Source organism: Vigna radiata, chromosome 5, assembly GCF_000741045.1.
Source record: "Vigna radiata var. radiata cultivar VC1973A chromosome 5, Vradiata_ver6, whole genome shotgun sequence".
NCBI lineage: Eukaryota > Viridiplantae > Streptophyta > Magnoliopsida > Fabales > Fabaceae > Vigna > Vigna radiata.
Genome location: NC_028355.1, coordinates 25,828,941 through 25,851,448, shown reverse-complemented (window position 1 = coordinate 25,851,448; position 22,508 = coordinate 25,828,941). Strand labels below are relative to the sequence as shown.

Below are 22,508 nucleotides of genomic sequence, written 5' to 3'. Positions count from 1 at the left end.
TTTAAAGTTAAAAAATTTTGGTAAAAAGGACTAAAACCAGAGTTTTCTAAAGTTGATGGACTAAATTGTACCTTAGTTTGAAAGAGGGACTAAAACCAAAATCGTCCTAAAGTATATGGACTAAAAACTTATTTAACCCTAAAAAGTATTTTACATAAAAGATGGTGGTAAAACATTTATGTGTCTTAAAGTATCATTATTGTTTATAATTAGTGTGTAATTCTGAAACAAACTATAAATATATGAGAAATGATATTTTGACGCATAACTATCTTACATTTATTTGATATTATCTTTTTTAAAGTAGAAAATTTATTCTTTTATTATTATTTTATTTTTATAACGTGTTTCAAATGAATGTATAACGTGTTTCAAATGAAAAGAAAAATTATTTTATGTAGAAAATTATTTTATGTAGAAAATTATTTTATCTTTATTATTATTATTACTCCAAATATATATATAAAAAGAAAATTTCATGAGTGAATAGTTTATTATTTTATTTACTTGTGTTTTATATGGATAGAAATATCTCAAATATTTTTATATTATATTATATATATATATATATATATATATATATATATATATATATATTTCAATAAAGGAAAATAGTATAAATTTATAAATCTTTATTAATTTGTAAATAATTTTTAATGCAATTTCTCTAAAGTTGTTTCCAAAACATGAACACACTAAAATTAGTACAAATACATCTGAAGTTAAAATGTCCAACCCTATCGCTTAAGCTCACTAATATTATCCAAATAATAACAAAATTATCCAATAATTAAATAACAAATAACATTTTAGGTTTATCTCTACGTCAAAAACCAATAAATTAGAATATTATTAGACTAAAGAGTTGAACAATCACTACCCTAAAAAGGTACCATAATTGACATTAAACCGACAAGTTCACCATGTTTTAGATTCCTTTTAATTGGGCTGTTTATTTATTTATTTATTTTCTCGTTTTCGTTTTAAATAGCATCATGTGTCTCTTGGCCATTTAAGTAGCATTAATTAAGTATTTTTATTAAATGCATGAAATTATTTTAGGTTGGGTAAAATTTGCAACTTTTAAGTAAAAAATAAAATAAAATAAATAATAGTCTAAAGTGAGTTAAGAAAAAAATACTCACACATTATATTTAGATAGATAAAAAAACACAATAAATTCACAACTAATGTATATATTCATCATTTATACTCTCTTAACATATTTTAAATATAGTTTGAGCTACCAATCCAATACTCACACAATATATTTATATAAGTGAAGAAAACACAATAAATTCACAACTAATATCCGAATAATCATCATTTATACTCATTTTAACGTATTTTAAATACCGAATGAAACTTATTTTGTACTCAAAATTAATAGATTTGTTAATTCAAAATAGTTATAACAAATTAACACTCAAATAATATGTTAAAATAACATGAAAAAATATATTAATACCACCCATATTTTAATATTCCAAAAAATAATAGAAATACCTATTCACTTTCATCATGCTTAAGTGTTTTTAATACATTTAAATATTAATTGTCATTATTTAAAGTTAACTTATTTTGCAAGAAAAGCACTTTTCCCGAGAATTCTTTGACTTTTCCCAAACAACTTCTAATCCTTCAACCTATATATCATCATTGGAAAATTTATATTCTATTATATGGAGTGTAAAACTTCCACATACAAAGAAAAAGAAGAAAAAAAACACAATAAATAATTAATATCTTCAGTGAATTTTTTAACACCTATTTATAAATGCATAAAATATAAGTATTATATTATTTGATTAATTTTTATTACGTTGGCATTTGATTAATAAAAATGATAGATTTTCTAGATTTATAAATTCTAATTTTAACTTAAATGAATTTAAAAATGATGACATTTTGACTGTTTTTATTTTGTTATATTTTATAAAAGTTTAATAATTGAATTATGATATTAACCGATGTTAATAATGACAAGAATCAAATCTATGGTAAAAACAAGATTTTAAAATATAAAAATCAAAATCAAATATACTATAAATTTAAGCTTAAATTTTAATAAAGTATATCAACAGTACTTAACAATAAAAATTTTACGTATAGAATAAAAGGAAAATGATAAAATAATAAAATTATATAATTATAATTTTGGGATTACTTGTAGTAGAAGATAAATGTTTGCCTATTCAGTAAAAGTATAGGGTCAAGTTCCAAAACACAAAACCCAATGTAAGAAGGAAGAAGATCTGAACCACTCATCTTTAAAATCATTTATTAGTCAATATCGTATTCATCGTGAATATGGAATCATCATCACTAGATTCGTAGGTCTTCAGTAGTTCAAAAAACTTTTGTGTAAAAGTAAAAAAAAAAATATTAATTAATGCTTTTTAATTTTTATAGTAAATAAACTATAAAATATTAACAAATCTAGCCGAATAGTTTTACTTTATTATTATTATTACTATTTTCTTTTTCACTTTCCATTTTATTATTACGTAAAATAATTAAGAAAAATAATATTTTCACATGCAAAATTTTTTATATTTATTTGATATTATTTATTTTTACTTTTTACTTTTTTTTTTTTGATTTTTTTAAACTATTTTATTTTTATTAGGTGTGAGAAATGAATGTGGATGTACTTACTCAATAATTAATAAGTTCACTATCTCGAGTTTGAAAATTTTACTGTCTTTCACTTTTCCACAGCTTTCCCGGCAAAATGGCACGGAAGAGCAACAAGCGATCGGTTCCCGGCGTTTTGTGGCGCATGTTCCGCCACCGTGCACGAACCCTCTCAGACACCGTCACATCCTTGCTCCCTCCTCCGCCGAAGCTTTGCCGCTGCGACGGACGCTGTTGCCTTGGCTGCACCCTCGACGCCAAGTCCTTTCTCCTCCGACCAGACGATCCTTCCGATTACCACAGACTCCTCACTCAGTGCTTCGTCGTCGTTTCCGAAAACGCACCTTCACTCCCGTTCTTCGTCCCCCCCTCTGGCTTGTCTCAGGATCAGGTATTAAATCCTAGGAATATGAAATCAAAGTCCCAAGTCGAATATAAATGACAAATGAGAAAGTCGAATAGAAATGAGAAATGAGAAAGTTGGAAGTGTTGTTATAGTTCTTCATGTGAGATCATTCTAGCTTTTGGTGTTAAATCTGTTCAGTCTATCTCCTGTGAAAAAAATCCCAACATTTTTCTTTTTAGAAAGGTTTCTCTCTTTTCTGTATATAATCGAGAATGGTATAACCTTAACATGTTAAATAGGTATCTTAGAGTACACATTCTAAAGAATCAACAAGTCTGTCCACTAAAAGATGAAAAATAAAAGATAACTAACACAAAAACCAATAAGTTTGCCAATTAAAAAACTCCTCATCTTATAGTTATATATTTTAATCGTCAAGATACTAGTAACGAACTCTATATTAAATTCAACAATCAAATGGACAATACTTTTTTTGTTTTCTTTTACATCGTTAACCATTATTAGAAAAACCATGTTCCAATAGACTAGCTATACTGCCAAGATAATACATAAGTGGGGCAAATCTCGCTCCAGTTTTATGGTTTTGAATTAGGTTGAAAACCCATATTATTTGATAATATCATAGTTTATCTAATCCATAGTTATAATATTATTACTGCGCCAACTCCAAAAGTGCTTAGCGTGAGATAGTGTTTTGAAAAAAAGAACCGAAGTCTCACATAAACTTTTGAGATAGTGCCACGATCATGTAAATAAATGGGGGACACTAGATACTAATAAATCAGTTCTCTGGAGTTCAGTTAGGTTAAAAAAAAATAGTTAAAATGAGGAGGCAGGATGCAGGGGCTATGATGGTTCGGGCAAAGAGTTAGGTATCTGTTATAGAGAGGGGTCTGGGGAGGAAATATGTCCTTGAGATATAGACCTAGCTTGGGCAAGGACAGAGGCTTTCCCGATTCATTTCTGCTAATTTCTACTTAGGTTTCTGATACTCAGATATCTAATTTCATTCCATAGTCAGATTAATACAGTTTTCCACTTCATTCTGAACATTATAGATTATTGTTATCGGTGTTTGGTTTCTGTTTTTAACAGTTTACTTATTGAAAAATGTACTGTATGCTCTCCCCCGTGTTGGGTTTTCGTTTTTTGGGTAGAATCTCAAGATAATGGTTTATAAATGCTTATTTTGGCTTTCAGGTTGTGAAGAGGACCATTGAACAGATGTTGCATCGAAGGGAACCAGCAGTTTCCAATGTGTTGTGCTCTGGTTATGATAGGGTGACAAGTTTCTTCCTTTGTGCTGTACAATATTTTAGGTTATTTGTGTTATATTTTACACTCGGGCATTTCTTTAATTGTCTTTGTTGCTGTTTTTCCACGGTAAGGTATCATAGTGATGGATTAGATATTTCATGGATTTTAGATGCAATAGCGTTCATTCCGTATACCTTAAGTGATTTATTTTATTAACTAAGATGCTGTTGATCCTTAGTTCTTCAATTATGATTTTGCACTGCGAGTTGAGTGGCTTTTGTGTTATTACATGTCTTAAGGTTGCATTCTAGTTGATGTGTTTTGTTTGAGCACTAGGTCTGTTATCGGATTTTCGTTAAATACCGAGTTTTATGATGTAAATTGTCAAATGGAGGATTATCAAAGAATGCAATAATATAATTTTCCTGTTTGAACTGCATTGAACATTGTTTTCTCACTTTCCAAGACAGAAATGGAGATGGAAGGGATTTCTAGAAGGTGGTACTGGTTATGCAGATATATATTATGTCTTTATTAGCTCTCTAACTCAGCTATTATACACAAAAAGCATGTATAGGGATTCTACTGTGTGTATACACACGTCTTGTGCTTTATTATTTTGTTCATGTGCAGATTAAATGTTCAAGCCGTACTGTGGAGCTTTTGTCCAGTGCATCTTGGTCTCTTCTTTTAAGCAGGGTATTTGATGACATCAAAATTTTTAATGATCATGTTTAGATTAATCTAGTTTTTATCCTTTATTCTTAACAAAACTTGGTAAAAACTTTCATCCATGAAGGTTGGGGATAATTTTATGATTTATCTACTAAGGAATACATCAATATTCTTGCCAGCTCCCCTTGGAAACCACCACCAGGTGGGAGGTCCTCCTATCAGTCGTCTATGTTTTGATATGCTCAAGGGTTCACCGAGGTTTGGCTATCAGACATCTTGTAAGTGTCTGTCTATTGCCCTATTATTTTTGTTATTACAATAATATGTATGCATTCAGAATGTTTAAATCCAAAGTTGGGACCCGTTTACACTAGGTGGAAAACTTACGCCCAAAACCCAACCGTTAATTTTATCAAATCCGATGGTTTGGATCAGTTCATGGATATGGTTGTAAAATCTTCTCTGATCAAATTTTCAACAACCATATATGTGAACTTGGGAATATCTTTTCTCTCTTTACTATTAGTAAGATGTTGCAATATTGGGTTTTATTTGAACAGGCGAACAAAAGAGGAAAAGAACTGATGCTGATGACCTACCAGTAGAGAAACGAAAGTGCCATATTTCTGGCATTATCAATGGTCCTCTGGGCTTTTCAAGTAACCTTGGCATGACTGATAAGTCTTCAATGCAACTGATCAGGCATCATAGGAGCAGGAATTATGATGTCAGTGTCTCTGAAGTTCCTAAGCTGATAAGAACTGAAACTGTTATAAGGAAGTCCGAGTCGGAAGGAAATCAAGGTTCAAATTGTATTACACCTAGGCTTGGAAAGCGTTCTAGGCCATTTAGCTGGCAGCGGCGCCGTTGCAAAATGCTAAAGCAGTTAACCCTTGAAGAAAATAGTCTAAATATACAGCCAAACACCAGCAGCTTAAGTTATCATGCAGAGGTGATTAATTGTTTTGATGAAATATTTTACAAGGCCACTTACAAACATTTTTCCTAAAATTTTGGTATGTATTTGATTCATTTCCGTATAAAACTTGTATTCTTCACGTACCCCACACTCTTTTTACTAGCATCAGTGCAAAATATTGATAATTTTTGTCGTAATAATTTTTATAATTGTATGGATTGATTAGAATGAAGGAAATCTTTATGGTGTGTTTCCTCTTTTAGATTCAGTGCATAGTGCAATAGTGATAGTAACTATTTACTCTTTGCAACCATTCAACATTTAGAGTAAGTTAAACTTCTATAGACATTTCATTGTAATTTGATATTGTAGGTGTTAAGATGTTCAACATTGACTAGGAATATGAATATAGTGCTACTTGAGACTAGGGAAATATCCTTCGTTTAGCTAATGTTGTGGTTGAGTACTTGAGTTGGCCCAGTTCATTTCTAACTGGAGGAAATAAAATCTAATCTATTTTAATTATATTTGACCTTTTTTATCTTTGGTCTTTACTGTTGATGGAATCACGTGATACTTTTACGAAGTGCTAGAATAGTTCTCATAGTCTGCTACATAATCTAATGTATTTCAATTATATTTGATCTTTTTTACCTTTGGTCTTTACTGTTGATAGAATCGTGTGATAATTTTATGAAGTGCCGGAATAGTTTAAATTGTCTGCTTCCAATAACCATTTGCATCAATAAGTGGTATTGAAAACAGTAATTCTCTGGAGGTAGAATCTGGCTTGTAGCAGTTTGTACTGTGGTTGAAGCCATGAGAAAAAGTAATTAATTACAATGAGAAACATGCAATGAATAGACACAAGGTATGTTTTCTTCACAGAAGAAAAGTTCATCAATATAGAAGGGAAGCATAATAGTTTACCTATGGTTACAAAGTATCATCATAAAGGGGAAAAGGAATTTGCTTCAGTCATAAGACCTACTATTTTTCCAAGCATATTCTCTGTTTTAAAATCCACTACGCAAAATCTCACAAAGAAGCAACGGAAAATAGCCTGCCTGATAAAAGCTGTTGATGGACATATCTTCATTTCAGATTCTAGTTACTCTACAGTAAATCCTTTTTAAAGAAGAATGCAGATTATAGTTTTGGGATATGTTAATGACGGAGTGAGTATTAAGATGTTGATGGTAGGTTACAAATGCGTTACCAAAACTATTAATGCTGAGCTACAAGAGGACCATGGGGTTTATTTCAATCTTCACCAACAGTAATCTACTAGTTCAATGCTGATTTGACATAACTTATCTTCCAATAATTGATTATCTTATATTCACGTGCTCTTTACATGTTTAGCTGCAGATGTCATTACAATGTGCTTGCTGTTTAATCTTGCAATCTCTTCCAGCGGTTCCTAAGAGAACCAATATCCAAAGGCAATCTATTTTTTATAGTCTGGAGCCTTCTCGTTCAGTTCTTCCAAAGAAAAGTATCCACCATGTTAGAGATATGATTTGATTACATTAATAGGAAAATATCTTAGCACAATTCTCATTATTAGTTATATTGTTTTTGTTTTTTATTACTATATCTCTTCATTATAAATAAGAGTACTCAGTGTACAAGACACAATTACCAGCATTCCTTTCTATACACCAAAGCAAAAACCTTCAATGTTGTTCTTGTCCCTTCATAGAATGGGATTTTTTTGGGTTCCCTTCGTCATTCTTTACAATTTATATATGGAATTGTTCTATATTTACAAGCTCAAACGTGAACTGTTTCATGAATTCTTAGGCAATAACTTGCTCTTCAAGTTCCTTAGATACGTTATTTTACCCTAGTATTATAGACATTATTTTACCCTGTTATAATAATATTATAACAGCCTCATGTGTTGCTCCTTCTTCTAATACAAAGATAGTATGCTTTTCCTTCACTGATTTTCTTCAGATATTTTATATTCCTTAAAGCCAAATTTGGCTTGTTCAGAGCATCTCATTGGTAATATTTTTGGCTTCTCAGATGTAAATGCTAGTGCTCAGCCAATGTCTTGTTTGCACAACAATGACTCAGGTCTCATTAACTCTGAATGCCTGTAAGTGCAAGCAGGCCCTTTGTATTTCACCACTTTCTTAAATGTGAATGTTATGATATGACACTTTAAATCATTGATAAGGTCCCGTGTTATTGCCCGGTAATCTGTGCTCATAATATCTTTGAAGTTTATTTTACTCTGCTATCCAATTATCTTTCTACTTTGGAACTTGAACTTTAAGATGCTGCAGGCATGATTTAAAACATTCCTACAATTATTTTAGAAAATGCTTTGATTTCAAGGTTCAACATTTTTCCTGATAAGTTTCTATCAAAGGGTTCTAATAGTGCAAATGTTGTACCACACTTTGTTATATTTGGGTGTTTTCATGGCTATAAAAGAGGGGACCTCAAACCATTCAGCAGCCTACTTGGGCCTAATTGTTGTCTTTGAGTTTTTATGACCTTTGTGGCCATACCATTCTATTATTGACTCAATGGACAGAACTATCTCTAGTGGGTACAATTTGTTAGGAGAAGCTTGAAGGGCATAAAATAACTGAATCACATTGAAGGGAAGAACTCAAGTGAGAGGAATCCAACGTTTGACATAGGACGATGAAGAATTTTAAATTGTGTCTTGGTTCAATTGTTATGGCAAAGATTGTCAAACTCTAGAATGTATGTAAAACTTGAGTAGTTTGTGTATTGCAATAGTTTACTTAATATAAAAAAAAGGCTTAATTATATTTTTACTCTTTGAAATTTGGAGTGAATTAAACTTTGGACTCAAAATTTTAAAAAAATATTTTAGACCCTCAAATTTGAAAAAGAAAATGATATCGGTCTCTCAAGTTGAGAGACTTAAATGATATTTAAAAAAAAATTGACCAACCAAAATCATATTCATTCCAAGTTGTAGGGATTAAAAATATTACGAAGTCTTTAAAAGATAAAATTAAAAAAATATATAAATGATGCCATAAATATAGTGCTTTCAAGAAATTATTGTAATCATTACCCTAGGGTAGTAGAGATCTATATATATATATATATATCTTGTGCTGATTTAATGTAAATCAATTAAAATCGTATGCTTTTTTCCTCTTATACTTCTTTTCAAGTGAGGGTTTTTGCTCTCGAGATCTTAGAGTTGTATTTTAATTACCTGTAGTTTAATGTTAACCAATACTTGTGACTTGTTTCTCCATATTTTTGAATTGCTCCTTTTATTGTTTCAATTTTCTAACAATTCTCATCGAGCAGTTTAGATGAGCTTTTAATATACTAGAATTCAAAGTCAATGATGAAAGGTCTAATTTCTTATAAGTTGTAATTATTTAAAAAACTTTAAGTTATTTTTCTGCAGGTATCACTCTCTTGTGAAGTGCTTTAAGCAAGTCATTCGGAGGACACAGTGTTGCCAGCATACAAAACTCTTGAATAAGCATTGTGTTTTTCCGTTATTGAACAAAAATACAATTAGAAGATCAAGTTCTGGAGTTAAGGTTAGGTTTTTCCCTCTTTTAGATATGTCGGTTGATTCAACAAGTTTCCACTTCCTTAGTGAGGTTATGTATAACTTTCCCTAGAATTCTAAGTTGATGTGCATGGCAACTTCTAGCTTTGTCCTGATAATTATAATACTATTACTTTTCTATAATCAAAGAAATATTGTATATCTTTGATCAAAGTTTTACTGCAGGACAATACATCAAGGAAAAATTTGCATGAGAAATGTGTTGATACTTTGGAAGCAATATCTTCTCTATCTGATGGATTTAAGTCGTATTGTTCAAAAAGTCAAGTTGTATCTTTCGTATGGGCTGTTTCTAGGACTTTACTTCCTTCAGAATTGTTAGGTACTCCTCCTGCATGGAGAATCCTGAGGAAAAATATTTCAAAGTTCATACACCTACGAAGGTTTGAGACATTCCGGTTAAAGTTATGCATGCACAGACTAAAAATATCATGGTTTCCTTTCTTATCGAATAAATATTTCTTTCATGAAGAATTCAAGAATAGAAATGATGCTATGCATGTTGTCAAACGCAAGTTGTTAGAGAAGTGGATTTTTTGGTATTTCTCTTGTTTGGTTGTACCTTTGTTGCAAGCAAACTTTTATGTTACTGAAAGTGGGAAAGGGAGACATGATATTTACTATTATGCAAAACCAGTTTGGGAAAAGTTGATATCTAATACTATTGTTTGCTTTAAAGAGCAAAGATACAGTTGCCTGGATGATGCAGTTGTACATAATATTCTTAGAAATAGAAAATTTGGGTTTTCAAAACTTAGACTCCAACCTAAAGAAGATGGTGTAAGGATGGTGGCAAATCTAAAATGTTCTTCAACAATGCCATTGTCTAAGTCCACCATAGGAGTTCAAAATTGGAGAACTAAAGGCAAATTAAACCACCAGAAAATCATGTATAAACGTTATCTATCTGTCAATTCTGTTCTTCATGATGCCCATTCTATTCTGAAAGGAATTTTATTTGGGAAGACTGATAATCTAGGTTCTTCCGTGTTTGACTATGATGATGTTTATAGAAAACTATGTCCGTTTTTGGTAGGTCAGAAGAAAAAAACAGGAACTATGCCTATCTTATTTATTATTACATCTGATGTGGTTCAAGCTTTTGATTCTATTGATCAGAATCAACTTCTTAACATAGTTGAAAATGTTTTGATAAAGGATGAATATTTTCTGAAGCAATATCATCAAGTTATGTGCACAAAGAAGTCTTTGTGGGTTCAAAAGCAATTTATGATGTCAGATGAAACAAGCAACAATGGCCACATACGATTCACACCATTTAAATCCTTTCAATCTCGACACTGTGTCTTTGTTAACCAGGTATTAGTTTTCATTGGAAAAAGTCAACATAGTGTGTATAATTCTAATTCAAGCACGAATGTATAAATATGACCTTTCTCTTCCTCCTATATATCAATTAACATGGGGGTTGAGTATTGGAGATGTATATTAATTTAAACTGTTTTTTATCCCGTGTTGTATGTATACATATTTTTGCTGATAAAGGCACTAAAATTACTCTTATTTTAAAATGGCATTTTGTTTTATTTAATTAACTTTATATACTAGGTTCCATGGTCCAGGCATTGGCTTAGACACAAGACAATTTGAAGCATCCTTTTCTATTCAGTTAATACGGTTCAATTTGCCTATTTGTTTATACATTAGGAAATTGTATAACTGTTTTGAGATCAGCTATTTTGTACTATTATTCAAGATTGATGGTTATGATATTACTTGAAGTGTAGGCTCTTGTTTAAAACTAATAAGACTAAATGCATGTTTGGTATTGCCTTCTTTTTTTGGGAACCATTCTTTTCTTTTCTTTTCCTTAAAGCTCTTTCAGGATGTTGCAAATAAGAATAAGGTAATCCAATTGCATACTAATAAGCAATAACTCTATTATCTTTTAATGCTCCCCATCCAAACCATATATAAAAATAAAAAAATATCAGCCTTTTATACCACAGCTTAGTGAGCTAGTCCTGCAAATTTATGGAAGCATCCTTAGTAAATAGTTCCTTATTTCTCCTAAAACACATGGTTCCAAAATAGTGTTGCATATCATACCCCACATTAATGACCCTTAGCCCAGTGTAGGAAACTTTTGTCCAAGTCTCAGCAGGAAATACAGTGTTGGAGAAAAAAAATTATAAACCCCAATGCACTTTGGAAACCCAGACTTAAAAGCAAATTGTTAAAGGGGGAGAACCGAAAGCTTAATTATTCTACCGAGCATTCCATCTACAATCAGCTTTAATACCAATTGATAAACATCTAACCATTTGGGAAACCTTTACTCAAAAGTTAGCAATTAAGTGGGTTCAACCAAGCATTATCGAGAATCTCATACCATTTGATTTTGGACTCGAGCAATTAAAGGGGGGCCTACAAATTTTGATGTGAAATTTCTTAAGGCACAAAACAAGACCTGTAACTACTAGAAAGGAGAGAGCAGACAAACAATATCTCATTCCCTCCCAAGAATGATAACTCAAATTTCTCATAGATTTTAATTATAGTGCAATCTCATGCACTTCTTTTCGTGTCTCTAGTTTGCCTTTTTTTGAGATTTTGGTACTCTTGTCCCAATCTAGCAAAATATTATCATTAAGTGTCTATTCTAATTTTTACTCATCTGTCATTGAGAACAATAAGAGCGACTGAGGTGTTTGTGGGTTAATTTTATTGTGTTTTAGGAATATTAAATATGGTTGATATATATATTGGGTAAGCCGGCCTAATTGCCAAACTGTACATATTACTCAAGCTTTAATGTATTTGTATTGCTTTACTTTCAAAGAAATTATGGTAAATTCTCAAAGTATATGATTATTTATGCCCAACAAATTTTACTTAAAACATTTGCTTTCTATAATTAATTTAAACTACTATTTTATATCAGGAAAGATGTAAGCTTGTGAAAAAGAAAGTTCTGTTTTCAGATCTTACGGAGCATGTGAAGCACAATGTGTTGCAGTTTAATGGAAAATTTTACTTACAAGATGTTGGTATTCCCCAGGGAGGAGTTTTGTCATCTTTGCTTTGTTCCGTGTATTATGGACATTTGGAGAAACGAGTAATATTTCCATTTCTTGAAAAGACTCTTGAATCTGGTTGCTGCAAGGAGAATAATGATGGGCAAAACAACTGTCCTGATAAAGTCTCATCTTCCTCTTACATGCTAATGCGTTTTCTTGATGATTTCCTTTTCATATCAACCTCTAAAAAGCAGGCAGACAGCTTTTTCTCCAGGCTACAAAGAGGGTTTCGTGGTTACAATTGCTACATGAATGAGAAAAAGTTTGGTGCGAACTTTGATGTAGAACAAATATCAGGTTCCTCATTGAACAGGGTTTATGTGGGTGAAGATGGTGCTTCTTCATTTCTTCGATGGAGTGGACTTCTTATCAATTGCTCCACTATGGAAATTCAGGCTGACTACACTAAGTTAATATTCACTTAAAGCTTTTTGATAGATCTTATTGTCATAATTAGCATTTTTGATAGATAGACATCTGCTTCTATGTTTATTTATCATTAATGTTAGTGTGTGGAGTTTCAAATTGTGATAAGATGGAGTTCTGTTACAAAATTACATAAACAGATACCAAATTCATTTTTCAGTTGATGTAAGACATGTAGCAAATAATTATATACATCTTTTCTATTTCTGTTATCGGTGTTTAGTTGAACAGTTTAGTGATTAAGGGACTTGTTTATTTTTGAATTCCACGTTGCTGTGATTGAAGATATCTGAATGATTGAGAGTATACCTTGTAGGATTGGGATAATCAGAAGAAAACACTTCGCTTATAAATTAGTTGACTCTAAACATTTCTTTTTATCATCTGTAGTTTTTAACTGGGTTTGTAAAATAACACTGTAAGCATAATATTCTTGTTTCTCTAAGTTTAGTTGTGGCTAAGAAAATGTTTCTACACGTGTTAAACTGATTTTAATCATATAGTTTCCTGTTATGGAGTTTAAGATGTAATGTAAAAATATTTTAGTGAATTATTCTAGTAGGAATTTCACAAGCAAAGACTTGTACATGACCGAATTGTAATTGATAATCTGTTGTCAGAAATAGGATTTTGGGGGAGGGGTTAATTAGGTTATAATTGGAGAAGTAGACAACATTATGCCATCTCTTGTAAGATGTTCATTTTTTTATATTAAAATAAACTTCAATTTCTACTGAAATGTGTTCAGATGTTTATTACTTATACTGTGAGACATCTTTTGGTTCTTTCCTTGTAATAATTAGTTCCATGTCTCTATCAGGTACTTGGCTAACCATTTAAGCTCTACACTTACTGTTCGCTGGCAAGGTAAACCAGGCATTAATCTTAAGGAGAAGCTGTGTCTCTTTCTAAGACCTAAATGCCACCCAATATTCTTTGATTCGAATATCAATTCAGCAGCTGTTGTAAGATTAAATGTCTTTCAAGTATTTTTGTTATGTGCAATGAAGTTTCATTGTTATATTCGGGATCTATCATTCATCTGCAAATTTCACAAAAGATATTGTTCAAACATTATTGAGGGATCTTTGAGGTATGAATGTAATATGACGATCTTACCTGACTACCTTTTCTCATTTTGATTTGATTGACTTTTCTTATTAGAGTATACTTTCTCAGATGGTAGTAGCACATAACATACACACACAGTATGCCTTTTCTTTAAGTTTGTGTAATTGTAAGTAGTTAGTTGACAGATGGATCTAAACTAGTCTATGAATAAGAGCTGGATCTCACTAGCCACTTAGGAAACTTATTTAGCTTAACTCTAGAAATACTTTAGTCAGCACCCTGAACTTTTATCTTTTTCACTTTTCAGAATCAATAAAACATATTATGTAGTTTTCTTTCTGAAGTGTCTAACCTTTTTTCTATCATCAAACTAATGCTCTAAACGAGTTCTCAATCAAATGATTTTGTATTTCTTTCTGAATACCTAAACTCTATGAAGTACAACCATTAATCAATTATTTTTTCTTTCATGATCAACTGCCAGATATATGCATCTGCTGATAAAGAAAAGGATGCACTCCATGACACTTAATTCAGACGTACAGCCAATTCTCGTGTTGGAGAAGGAAGAAGTAGAATGGCTTGGATTACATGCTTACATACAAGTACTCAAGAGAAAGGAATCACGTCATAAGGATTTGCTGGCTATTTTGAGGTCAAGGTTGTTATCACATAGAATGTCTGGGAGGGTGTCACCTGAACTTAAATATGCAATTGATACCAAAAACTCCTCTTTGCTTTGGGAGATCAAGTATTAGCTCTTAAAGGTTAGTTTCATTAATTGCAGTAGTTCTTTGCTGAAAATTTTTATTGGAAGTTCCATGGGGTCATCAAGAATCCGGATGCACTGATGAACCCTAACCAAAACATTCCCTTTAGTTTGGATAAACTCTTTAAATCAGGTATACAAGAATGTAACCAACCATTATTAAGGTCACACCCAAGAATCCGGATACATTGATGAACTCTAACCAAAACATCCCCTTTAGTTTGGATAAACTCTTTAAATCAGGTATACTAGAATGTAACCAACCATTATTAAGGTCACACACACACACACACGTATGTACGTATGTATGTGTAACCAACATTATAACCTGGCCTAAATTTTATTGGTTTGTTTCAAGCTAGTTTAGTTTCTATTATTGAGAAACATACCCAATTTGACCTGACCATAGTGAATTGGTTCGAGCAATTTTCCCCTTAACTCAGGTACTATAGCCTGGCACTGGGGTATAATGCAATGTTTTAAACTTGGTGTCCCTATTCAAAAACAAATTTCACTAATTATGCAAACAAATTATTGCAAAACTGAGTAACTTGTCTAAACATTTATTTTGTTTTTCATGGAAAATGTGAAATTTAAAAAAGTTGCTAGTTTTTTATGAACCAGTTGAACACTTCGGCAGCAAATTTTCAGCATAATTAGTGACTAAAGTTTGAAGTGGAAAAAAAAATATTACATAATGATGATTGTCACTTTTTAAAATGCCCTTTCTTGCAGGTGAGAGATAATCCGACATTATAGCGCCACAAGTTGCCTCAGGGATGCTCCTTCTTTCCATTTTTTGGGTACATATACATGATGATGAGTGGTAAAATTGGTTATTATATCTGTTACAAGGGTTTTTTTTTTTACCTGGCTTTGACTGAGTCCACTTGTCTGGTTTAACAGTAGAAAAAATTACTAGAAAATGGGAGTTTTAAATGGTGTCCTCTCCTCCAGTAATTGTTGAAATCTACTGGTTTTATTGTTACAATATCAAACACAATGTTTCTATTAAATTTTCATCCTTGCTGTGTTCAATGGTAAACAAGGAACACATGTACAAATTATAACATGGTTTGATCTGCGTACCTTGATGAAAGAAATATCTATATGATCAAATGAAAATTAGAAGTTCTTTTTTGGATATAAATTTGAAGTGCTTTTCTTTTAAAACTTTTTATTATTTTTTAAAATAACAGCTTTTATTAACACATTCCCTGTTTATCCAAACACACTTTGTAAAACATAATAAATGTAACTTTTTATTGGAAAAAAAAAATGAAAAACTAATAGTTTTTTTAATTAGATTTTGAATTTTTTTAGCTTGTTACATTTAGACATTTATAATAAATGCAAACGAGTTTTAAGAAGGTAAATTCTGCAAGGAAAAGGGTATTTTGCATTAAAGTAATTATATATAAAACTTGAATTTTGCATTCAAATAATTAATATTGATAGGTTGGTTGTGATATCTTGCAGCAAACTTAACTCTTATTTCAGGACTATTGGTTCGAACTTGCCATCGTTAAAATATGCTTATTCATCTTTTTCAAGTAACTTAATTGCTTTGTTACCACTCGCAATGAGGATAGCCATAACACTGCACAACAGATTTTGGACTATTTCTTCCCACCTTTGTACTCTTAAATTTAGATAATTTGGAACAATATTTTAGATTCTATAATTCAAAATTGCATTATAAAATATTAGATTATGTAAATTAGAATATAATATAAGTTACATAATTCACAATATGATTATTCTAAATTATGTGATTTATACTTATTCTAAATATATACTATTAAATATAGTTATTGTGAATCATGTAATCTACGACATTTTAAATAATTTAAAAATCCATAATTTAGCAATGTTTCAGATGATATATGAATTATAGTTTTAAACTGATAATGAATAAATAAATATAGTTTTTAAATCTATAATTTAGCAATCTTTCTCTTCTTTCAGCAATCAGTTTGGTTTAATCTTTGCGCAAATTTTAACAAGGTAAAGGTTAACTACATTAATTAAAAGGTTAAATATGTCTTTTGATCCTCATATTTGTGTCCAACTCTCAATTTGGTCCTCATATTTTTTTTTTTTTCAATTGAATTCAAATATTTGTTAATTTGAGACAATAAAGCCTTCTCCGTTAACTTTCCACTGACGCCCTTTAATTATGATGATGTGGATGCAGATATTAGTAGCTTATTTATAATGATTCAATTACATGGAATTTTGCATTTAAAAAATTAGTTTATGACATTGATATTTGCATTTAAGGATTTTTTTACTAAAATTAGTCTTTGAATGACCTTTCATCTGGTTTCTCTCTTCTCCCAAGCTCCTTAACTTTTCAATTATTGATCCTGACAAATCTTTCCATTGCTTCATGAGTTTATGGATAATGCTTGTTTAGTTTAGAATTTTGTTTTAATTAATTAATTGTTTTTTTTTCTGTTTCTTGATGTTGTTATCATCGTCATCATCGTCACCACATAGCACCAGCGGAGGGTTTTTTCCTGACAAATTAGGGTTTTACCTGCAATAGGAGGTCGCGGAGGAGGGAGCTACCGGCGGAATCGGTTGAGAAGGAAGGGGAAGGGAGGGATTGTGCTTGGTTTAGTCGTTGCTGGTACTGTTATTTGTTGAGGAGAGTGAAGAGCGGTGCGTTGTTGCAGTGCGAGCAAGGTGTTTAACAGTTTTTCCCATTGAAATATCTCTTTGTCGTACTTCGATTTGAGCTTGAGTAGGGTTTGTTTCTTACGCTCTCTCCAAAGGTTTTCTGCAGTCGATTTGTCGGCCTTTGGCGACGGTGGAGCATCGATGCAGAGACGATTGCGCTTGAAGATGAAACTATCGTCGTTGCAGCGCTCCCATTAATGGTCATCTTCCATTTTGAAAAATGGGAGAGATCGCTTTTCTTCTTAGCAAAATAACAGCTTCTAGATACTACTAGAAAGCTACTAGTTTCTAATAACAGAGCCATTAGGGAAAAGAAATATTTTCTGATAAGATAGCCATTGGAGGAAGAAATAGTTTTTGATAACAAAGTCATTGGATGAAAAAATAGATGAAGAACGGTCTGATTTTCAAATCCCTAATTCCCTTTTTAATTTTGTCATGTCATCCTTTAATTTATATAAAATTTTCACATAATTAAATGAGCTACTAATGTCTGATCCACGTCATCACAATTAGACGACGTTTGTAGAATGTTAACAGAAAAGATTTTATTGTCTCAAATTAACAAATATTTAGACTCAATTGAAACAAAAAAATATATATAAACCCAGTTAAGAATTAAATACAAATATGAGGAGGAAAAGACATATTTAACCTAATTAAAATTATAGTACCCTACAAACTTTTGCCCATAACAATTTCAAATTGATGAATAAATAATGTTTCGATTTATGCAAGACTAAAATCATCAAATCTTATAATAGAAAAAGGTGGATGTTTGTTTGATACTTACTAATAGTACCCATCCAATGCCTACATACAGACTTGACTTCCTTTACTTCGTATTAGGACGCAACAATTTCAGATTATGACAGGCAACACCCACTAATAAAAACCTCTTAAAAATTCCAAATCAAAATATATTCTGTTACACTGAGATTGCGACAAGGTATAACAAGAAGTTGGAAAGAGGTAGCTTTTATTTGCAAAATGATGACATTCCATCGCATAAAAATCTGTATCCACACAATTTATAATGAACAAGAATGTAAGTTAAACCATGACAACACACAGAATGTTGTCTTTTAGATGTTGTCAACGGATATGGGCTCTCGGAGGATCCTCTCCATCTGTTGTGCCCTGGTCTTAATAGACATGTCAAAGACCTTCTGGCTAAATTCCAGCACAAGACCACCAAGTATGCTTGGATCAATCTGAAAAATCATAAGGAAAAAAGTCCGAAATTAACAACTTGAATTCAGGAGACGCACGCACATAATCTCAGGTGGACAAAATTTCACACTAGTACCTTCTGTTCAAGATGAACCTTTGCTCCAGAACCTATTATTTCTTGAAGAGTGTCCTTCAAAGCCTTTTCCTCTTCAGGGGGAAGAGCCTGGCAAAAAAATATAGTTAGGTAAGGAAATAACTAATCACACTGTTGTTCAGCGACATAACTTCATATCACATATCCAACTAAGCATCCAAAAGCCAATCTTAATACAATTTTACAAAACACTAACATACCCAACTACCGAAATTAGCATGACCATTTAGACAGTTTACAGCAGGAACTACTAACCAATAAAACAGCATTCATCTGTAGGTGTAGGGCATGCTAATATACTGGCTCTTGTTCAGAATTAGATGTTCAACGCTACAATTTTACTATGTAAAAATACTCTAAAAGGTACAACACTACTACTTACAACAACGGTGGTTACAGTCGCTTTCACTTCTCCCTTGTATGCCATTGCCAACTCCCTAAACTTCTTTGCAATGGTGTCTATGTTTTTAAGCCTTCCATTCTCAGCAGCAATAACTTCACAAACAAAAAATAATAATCAATGAACAGTGGTATAAAAAAAAATAATGTAGCTAGCATCTAATTTAGTTCAAGACAAATGTGACAGTTTGAAGTGCTACAAAAGTGGCACCAAAGTAACTAGCAGTCTCCCAAGACATGATTTCCAACAAAAACCATGACACGTAGCCTTGAAAACTAACACTATTGTAACACGTATTTTAAGTTTCAACCAGAATGCAAACAACCTTTTTTAATATTGCACCTTTTTTATTTTATTAGTAATCTATTGTTCAGATTTATACATACGCTTTCTTTTCATTTATTTTATGATTAATTAAGAAATTGAGATATAGATCATTTTTAGATAGTATAAAGGTGGATGTGACCAAATTGATCAAGGCAGTGGATGGTGAATCCACCATTCGAGAGTTCAATTCCTGTCTTTTGCCCATCTCTATCTATATTCTATTCAAATACTGATACATGCAAGAACCCTGACATAATATTTTGACAGTGATTTGTTATATTTCAGACCTTTTCTTTTTGTGTAACACTCCCAAAGGCATCCTTCTTAATAGTATTATTCTAGATAAACTCGTATAATTAGAATAAAGTCCGCTAAGTAGAATAGGTTCAGCTTGAGCGTCAGGGAAGAGACCTAATATTAGCATCTATACTAGGAGAAATACAATGTGAATTAAGGAAGGAGCACGTGACTAAATTCTTTTATGTTTTCGTTACTGTTTTGGTGTGATTGCCATGACCCGAAAAGGGTGCCAGCAAGCTTTGGAGGAATTAATGAAGGTGAGGGGTATCTGGGCGTTCCTGTTTTTTATACTTTATCAGCTAAGGGTTTATTAGGCAGAGTATTTATTCTCTGAAGCACTTGCTCTGTGAGAGGAGGTTATAGTCTTGCAGTAATCCTCCCCAATTCCATCTGTCGGTAATTAAATATTAGTATTTCAAAAACTAGAAAGTATGTTTCAATGTTTTATAACTCACATGCAGACAAAGCTAAGTAGAAAGAGAGCTCCGAATTCTGGTGATTCACACTTAAACTGTCAATTAACAGTAAATTTAATACGACTGGAATAAACACTGGAGACAATTGGGTGATAAGGAGCTATACTTTAAGTATAATTTCCAATCAAGGGAAGTAAAAAGATGCAAATATAAAATCCACTGAAAGATGTGAGTACGTAACAATAAGCTGAGATAGCTTCCACAGTAACATGAGAATGATTTCTAATTAACAATAGTACAAAGAAAGCAGAGTTGCCCATAAAAATTAGTTTACACTAGCATAACATGTCCAAAATATAGATACATAAAAGAACAGGAGATAAAATTCACGTTGAATAGCTAAAATATATTAAAAAGAAAATATGTACAATAGTATGTACATGTGAAGAGACAATATATGACAAAAGAAACTATTATTTCTTTCAGGATTAATGCTCTACAGTCAGAAGGAAATTCACACGTGTCATGCCAACTAGAGGATTGAAGACTTATCTTACCAAGGAAGTTCTTTGTCACGTCCGAAAACTTAGCTTCTCCACAAACCTCCTGGATGACTTTTACTCTAACATCCTTAGCCACAGACAAATCCTTTAGAAACTGTGAAAATATGGAACTATTCTTTACTGCCTCAACAAATTGCAGAAGCTCAGACTCGACCTTTTCGATTGCATTAGCTTTGACAGATGCAATGTACAAAGCAGAGGCATAGTTTCCTGAACCTCCATACAAGGCTAAAGGAACCTAAAAAGCAACAGAAGAGAAAAAAAAAATACATGAAAACCTGGATCAAACCATGCAAAACAATAACAACCACAACAGGGGAGAGAAACTTTGTACAAACATAAATTCAACCAGCACTAACTGAATACATGATCAAAAAGAAGATTCTTTTGGCTACCCAAAGGTATCTCCTTCAAGGAAATCCCGATCGACACACTAAATATAAGATATCACAACAGGAGTGAAAAACATATTTCACGGCACTGTGAAGGACTATCCCATTCTACTAAATAGAACCACTCCATTCAACAAACTATACTTAGCCGAAAATACATCGACGCACACAGTTTTCCACGTATATTCTTTTCATCAATGAATCACACAATAAATTACAACCCAAAAACAATGTATTCGAATACCTTAACTTTTTTGTCCTTTTCTCCGGGCACGTTAGCATAATTTCTGGAGGCCTGCACAAGAACAGGATGAAACAAGAGCAAGTTATGAATCAAAATATAAAAATGAAGAACAATAAAAAATCGCAGATTCAAAAAATTTCAAACGAATTGAGGGCACGGAAGTGAAACTAGAAAGAAAAATTGATACTGTTCGGTTTATGATTCTTACGAGGGAAATGGAAGGGGCAACGAGAGATCGTTGAAGATTGGAACGGTGGGAAGTGAGGGAGGTTGATTTATTGAAGAGGGAGATTCCCGATCTGACGCGGTTGCAGAGTGCCATCACTGCAGAAACCCTAATTTTCTCGAGTTTCAGTGAGCGAGTTTGGAAGAGAAACAAAGACAAAGAGAAACTGAATCTGAATAGGGCTAATCAAGACTCACCAGTAAATTTCAACAGTTATTTTATTTTTAATTTTTTCTATTTTCTTTTCTTTTTTTACAATTTCTTCTTTTTACTTTTAATGGATTAAAAAAACATTACTCAATTTATGCATTTCATTAATTTTTTAAAAAGATTCTCTAACAATATATATGTTACTTTAAATAGTAACAAAAATCTCTTAACTAATATTTATTGTTAATTTAATATTACAGCAGAAATTAAATTAGTGTTGCCTGTTATTTGGGTGTTGGTGATCTTAGATTTCTTAGTTGTTAATATTATTTCTTCTTGAAATTTTGTTTTATTATACACTAAAAATTTTGTAATTTTTATCTATATTTAATCATTAAAATAAATGCATTGGGTTTCATTTATAGACAAAGTAGCAAAATTTAATGTAAGAGAAAACTGTAAGTGTTTCACATATATATTTAAACATAAAAAAACACAATTTCAAAAAATGAAAAAATATATTGAAAAATAAAATAAGTTTAAATATAAAAAAACAAAAAAGTACTGCAAATAATATTTTTAAGATATTGCGTGCATACTTATTAAATGAACCGTGTTAATTATATTTTTTGAAATAATTATTAAAAATGTGAATTATAATCTGGGTGAGAATTATCAAATTTCTAAAGCTACTGTTTAACTTGTATTAATGACTTTTATGCAGTGTGTT

The 22,508-nt window shown here is 31.6% G+C and overlaps 2 protein-coding genes across 12 annotated transcripts; one reads left to right on the top strand and one right to left on the bottom strand.

Annotated features, from left to right (window-relative positions):
- The first annotated feature begins 2,637 nt into the window (after positions 1–2,637).
- Positions 2,638–15,786, top strand: LOC106760534 (telomerase reverse transcriptase). Of its 11 annotated transcripts, none has more exons than XM_022781212.1 (14): positions 2,638–3,028; positions 4,205–4,285; positions 4,895–4,960; positions 5,061–5,214; positions 5,497–5,888; positions 7,221–7,353; positions 7,818–7,962; positions 9,271–9,409; positions 9,607–9,824; positions 12,347–12,353; positions 12,464–12,891; positions 13,729–14,001; positions 14,464–14,746; positions 15,484–15,786. In XM_022781212.1, the coding sequence occupies exons 1-13, from the start codon at positions 2,735–2,737 to the stop codon at positions 14,735–14,737; spliced, it is 2,604 nt and encodes an 867-aa protein (XP_022636933.1). In that variant the 5' UTR covers positions 2,638–2,734; the 3' UTR covers positions 14,738–14,746; positions 15,484–15,786. The 11 variants fall into 11 exon arrangements, with proteins under 11 accessions (XP_022636933.1, XP_022636928.1, XP_022636927.1 ...); XM_022781207.1 differs by lacking the exon at positions 12,347–12,353 and having other exon boundaries at positions 9,607–10,761; positions 12,464–12,520; positions 12,677–12,891; XM_022781206.1 differs by lacking the exon at positions 12,347–12,353 and having other exon boundaries at positions 9,607–10,761; positions 12,464–12,520; positions 12,674–12,891.
- Positions 15,787–18,161: 2,375 nt separating this feature from the next.
- Positions 18,162–21,812, bottom strand: LOC106762788 (ATP synthase subunit O, mitochondrial). Its single transcript, XM_014646854.2, has 6 exons — positions 21,611–21,812; positions 21,403–21,453; positions 20,761–21,004; positions 19,143–19,255; positions 18,743–18,829; positions 18,162–18,647 (listed from the first exon to the last, which is right to left on the bottom strand). Exons 1-6 carry the CDS (start codon positions 21,722–21,724, stop codon positions 18,519–18,521), a joined length of 738 nt encoding a protein of 245 aa, XP_014502340.1. The 5' UTR covers positions 21,725–21,812; the 3' UTR covers positions 18,162–18,518.
- Positions 21,813–22,508: the final 696 nt, after the last annotated feature.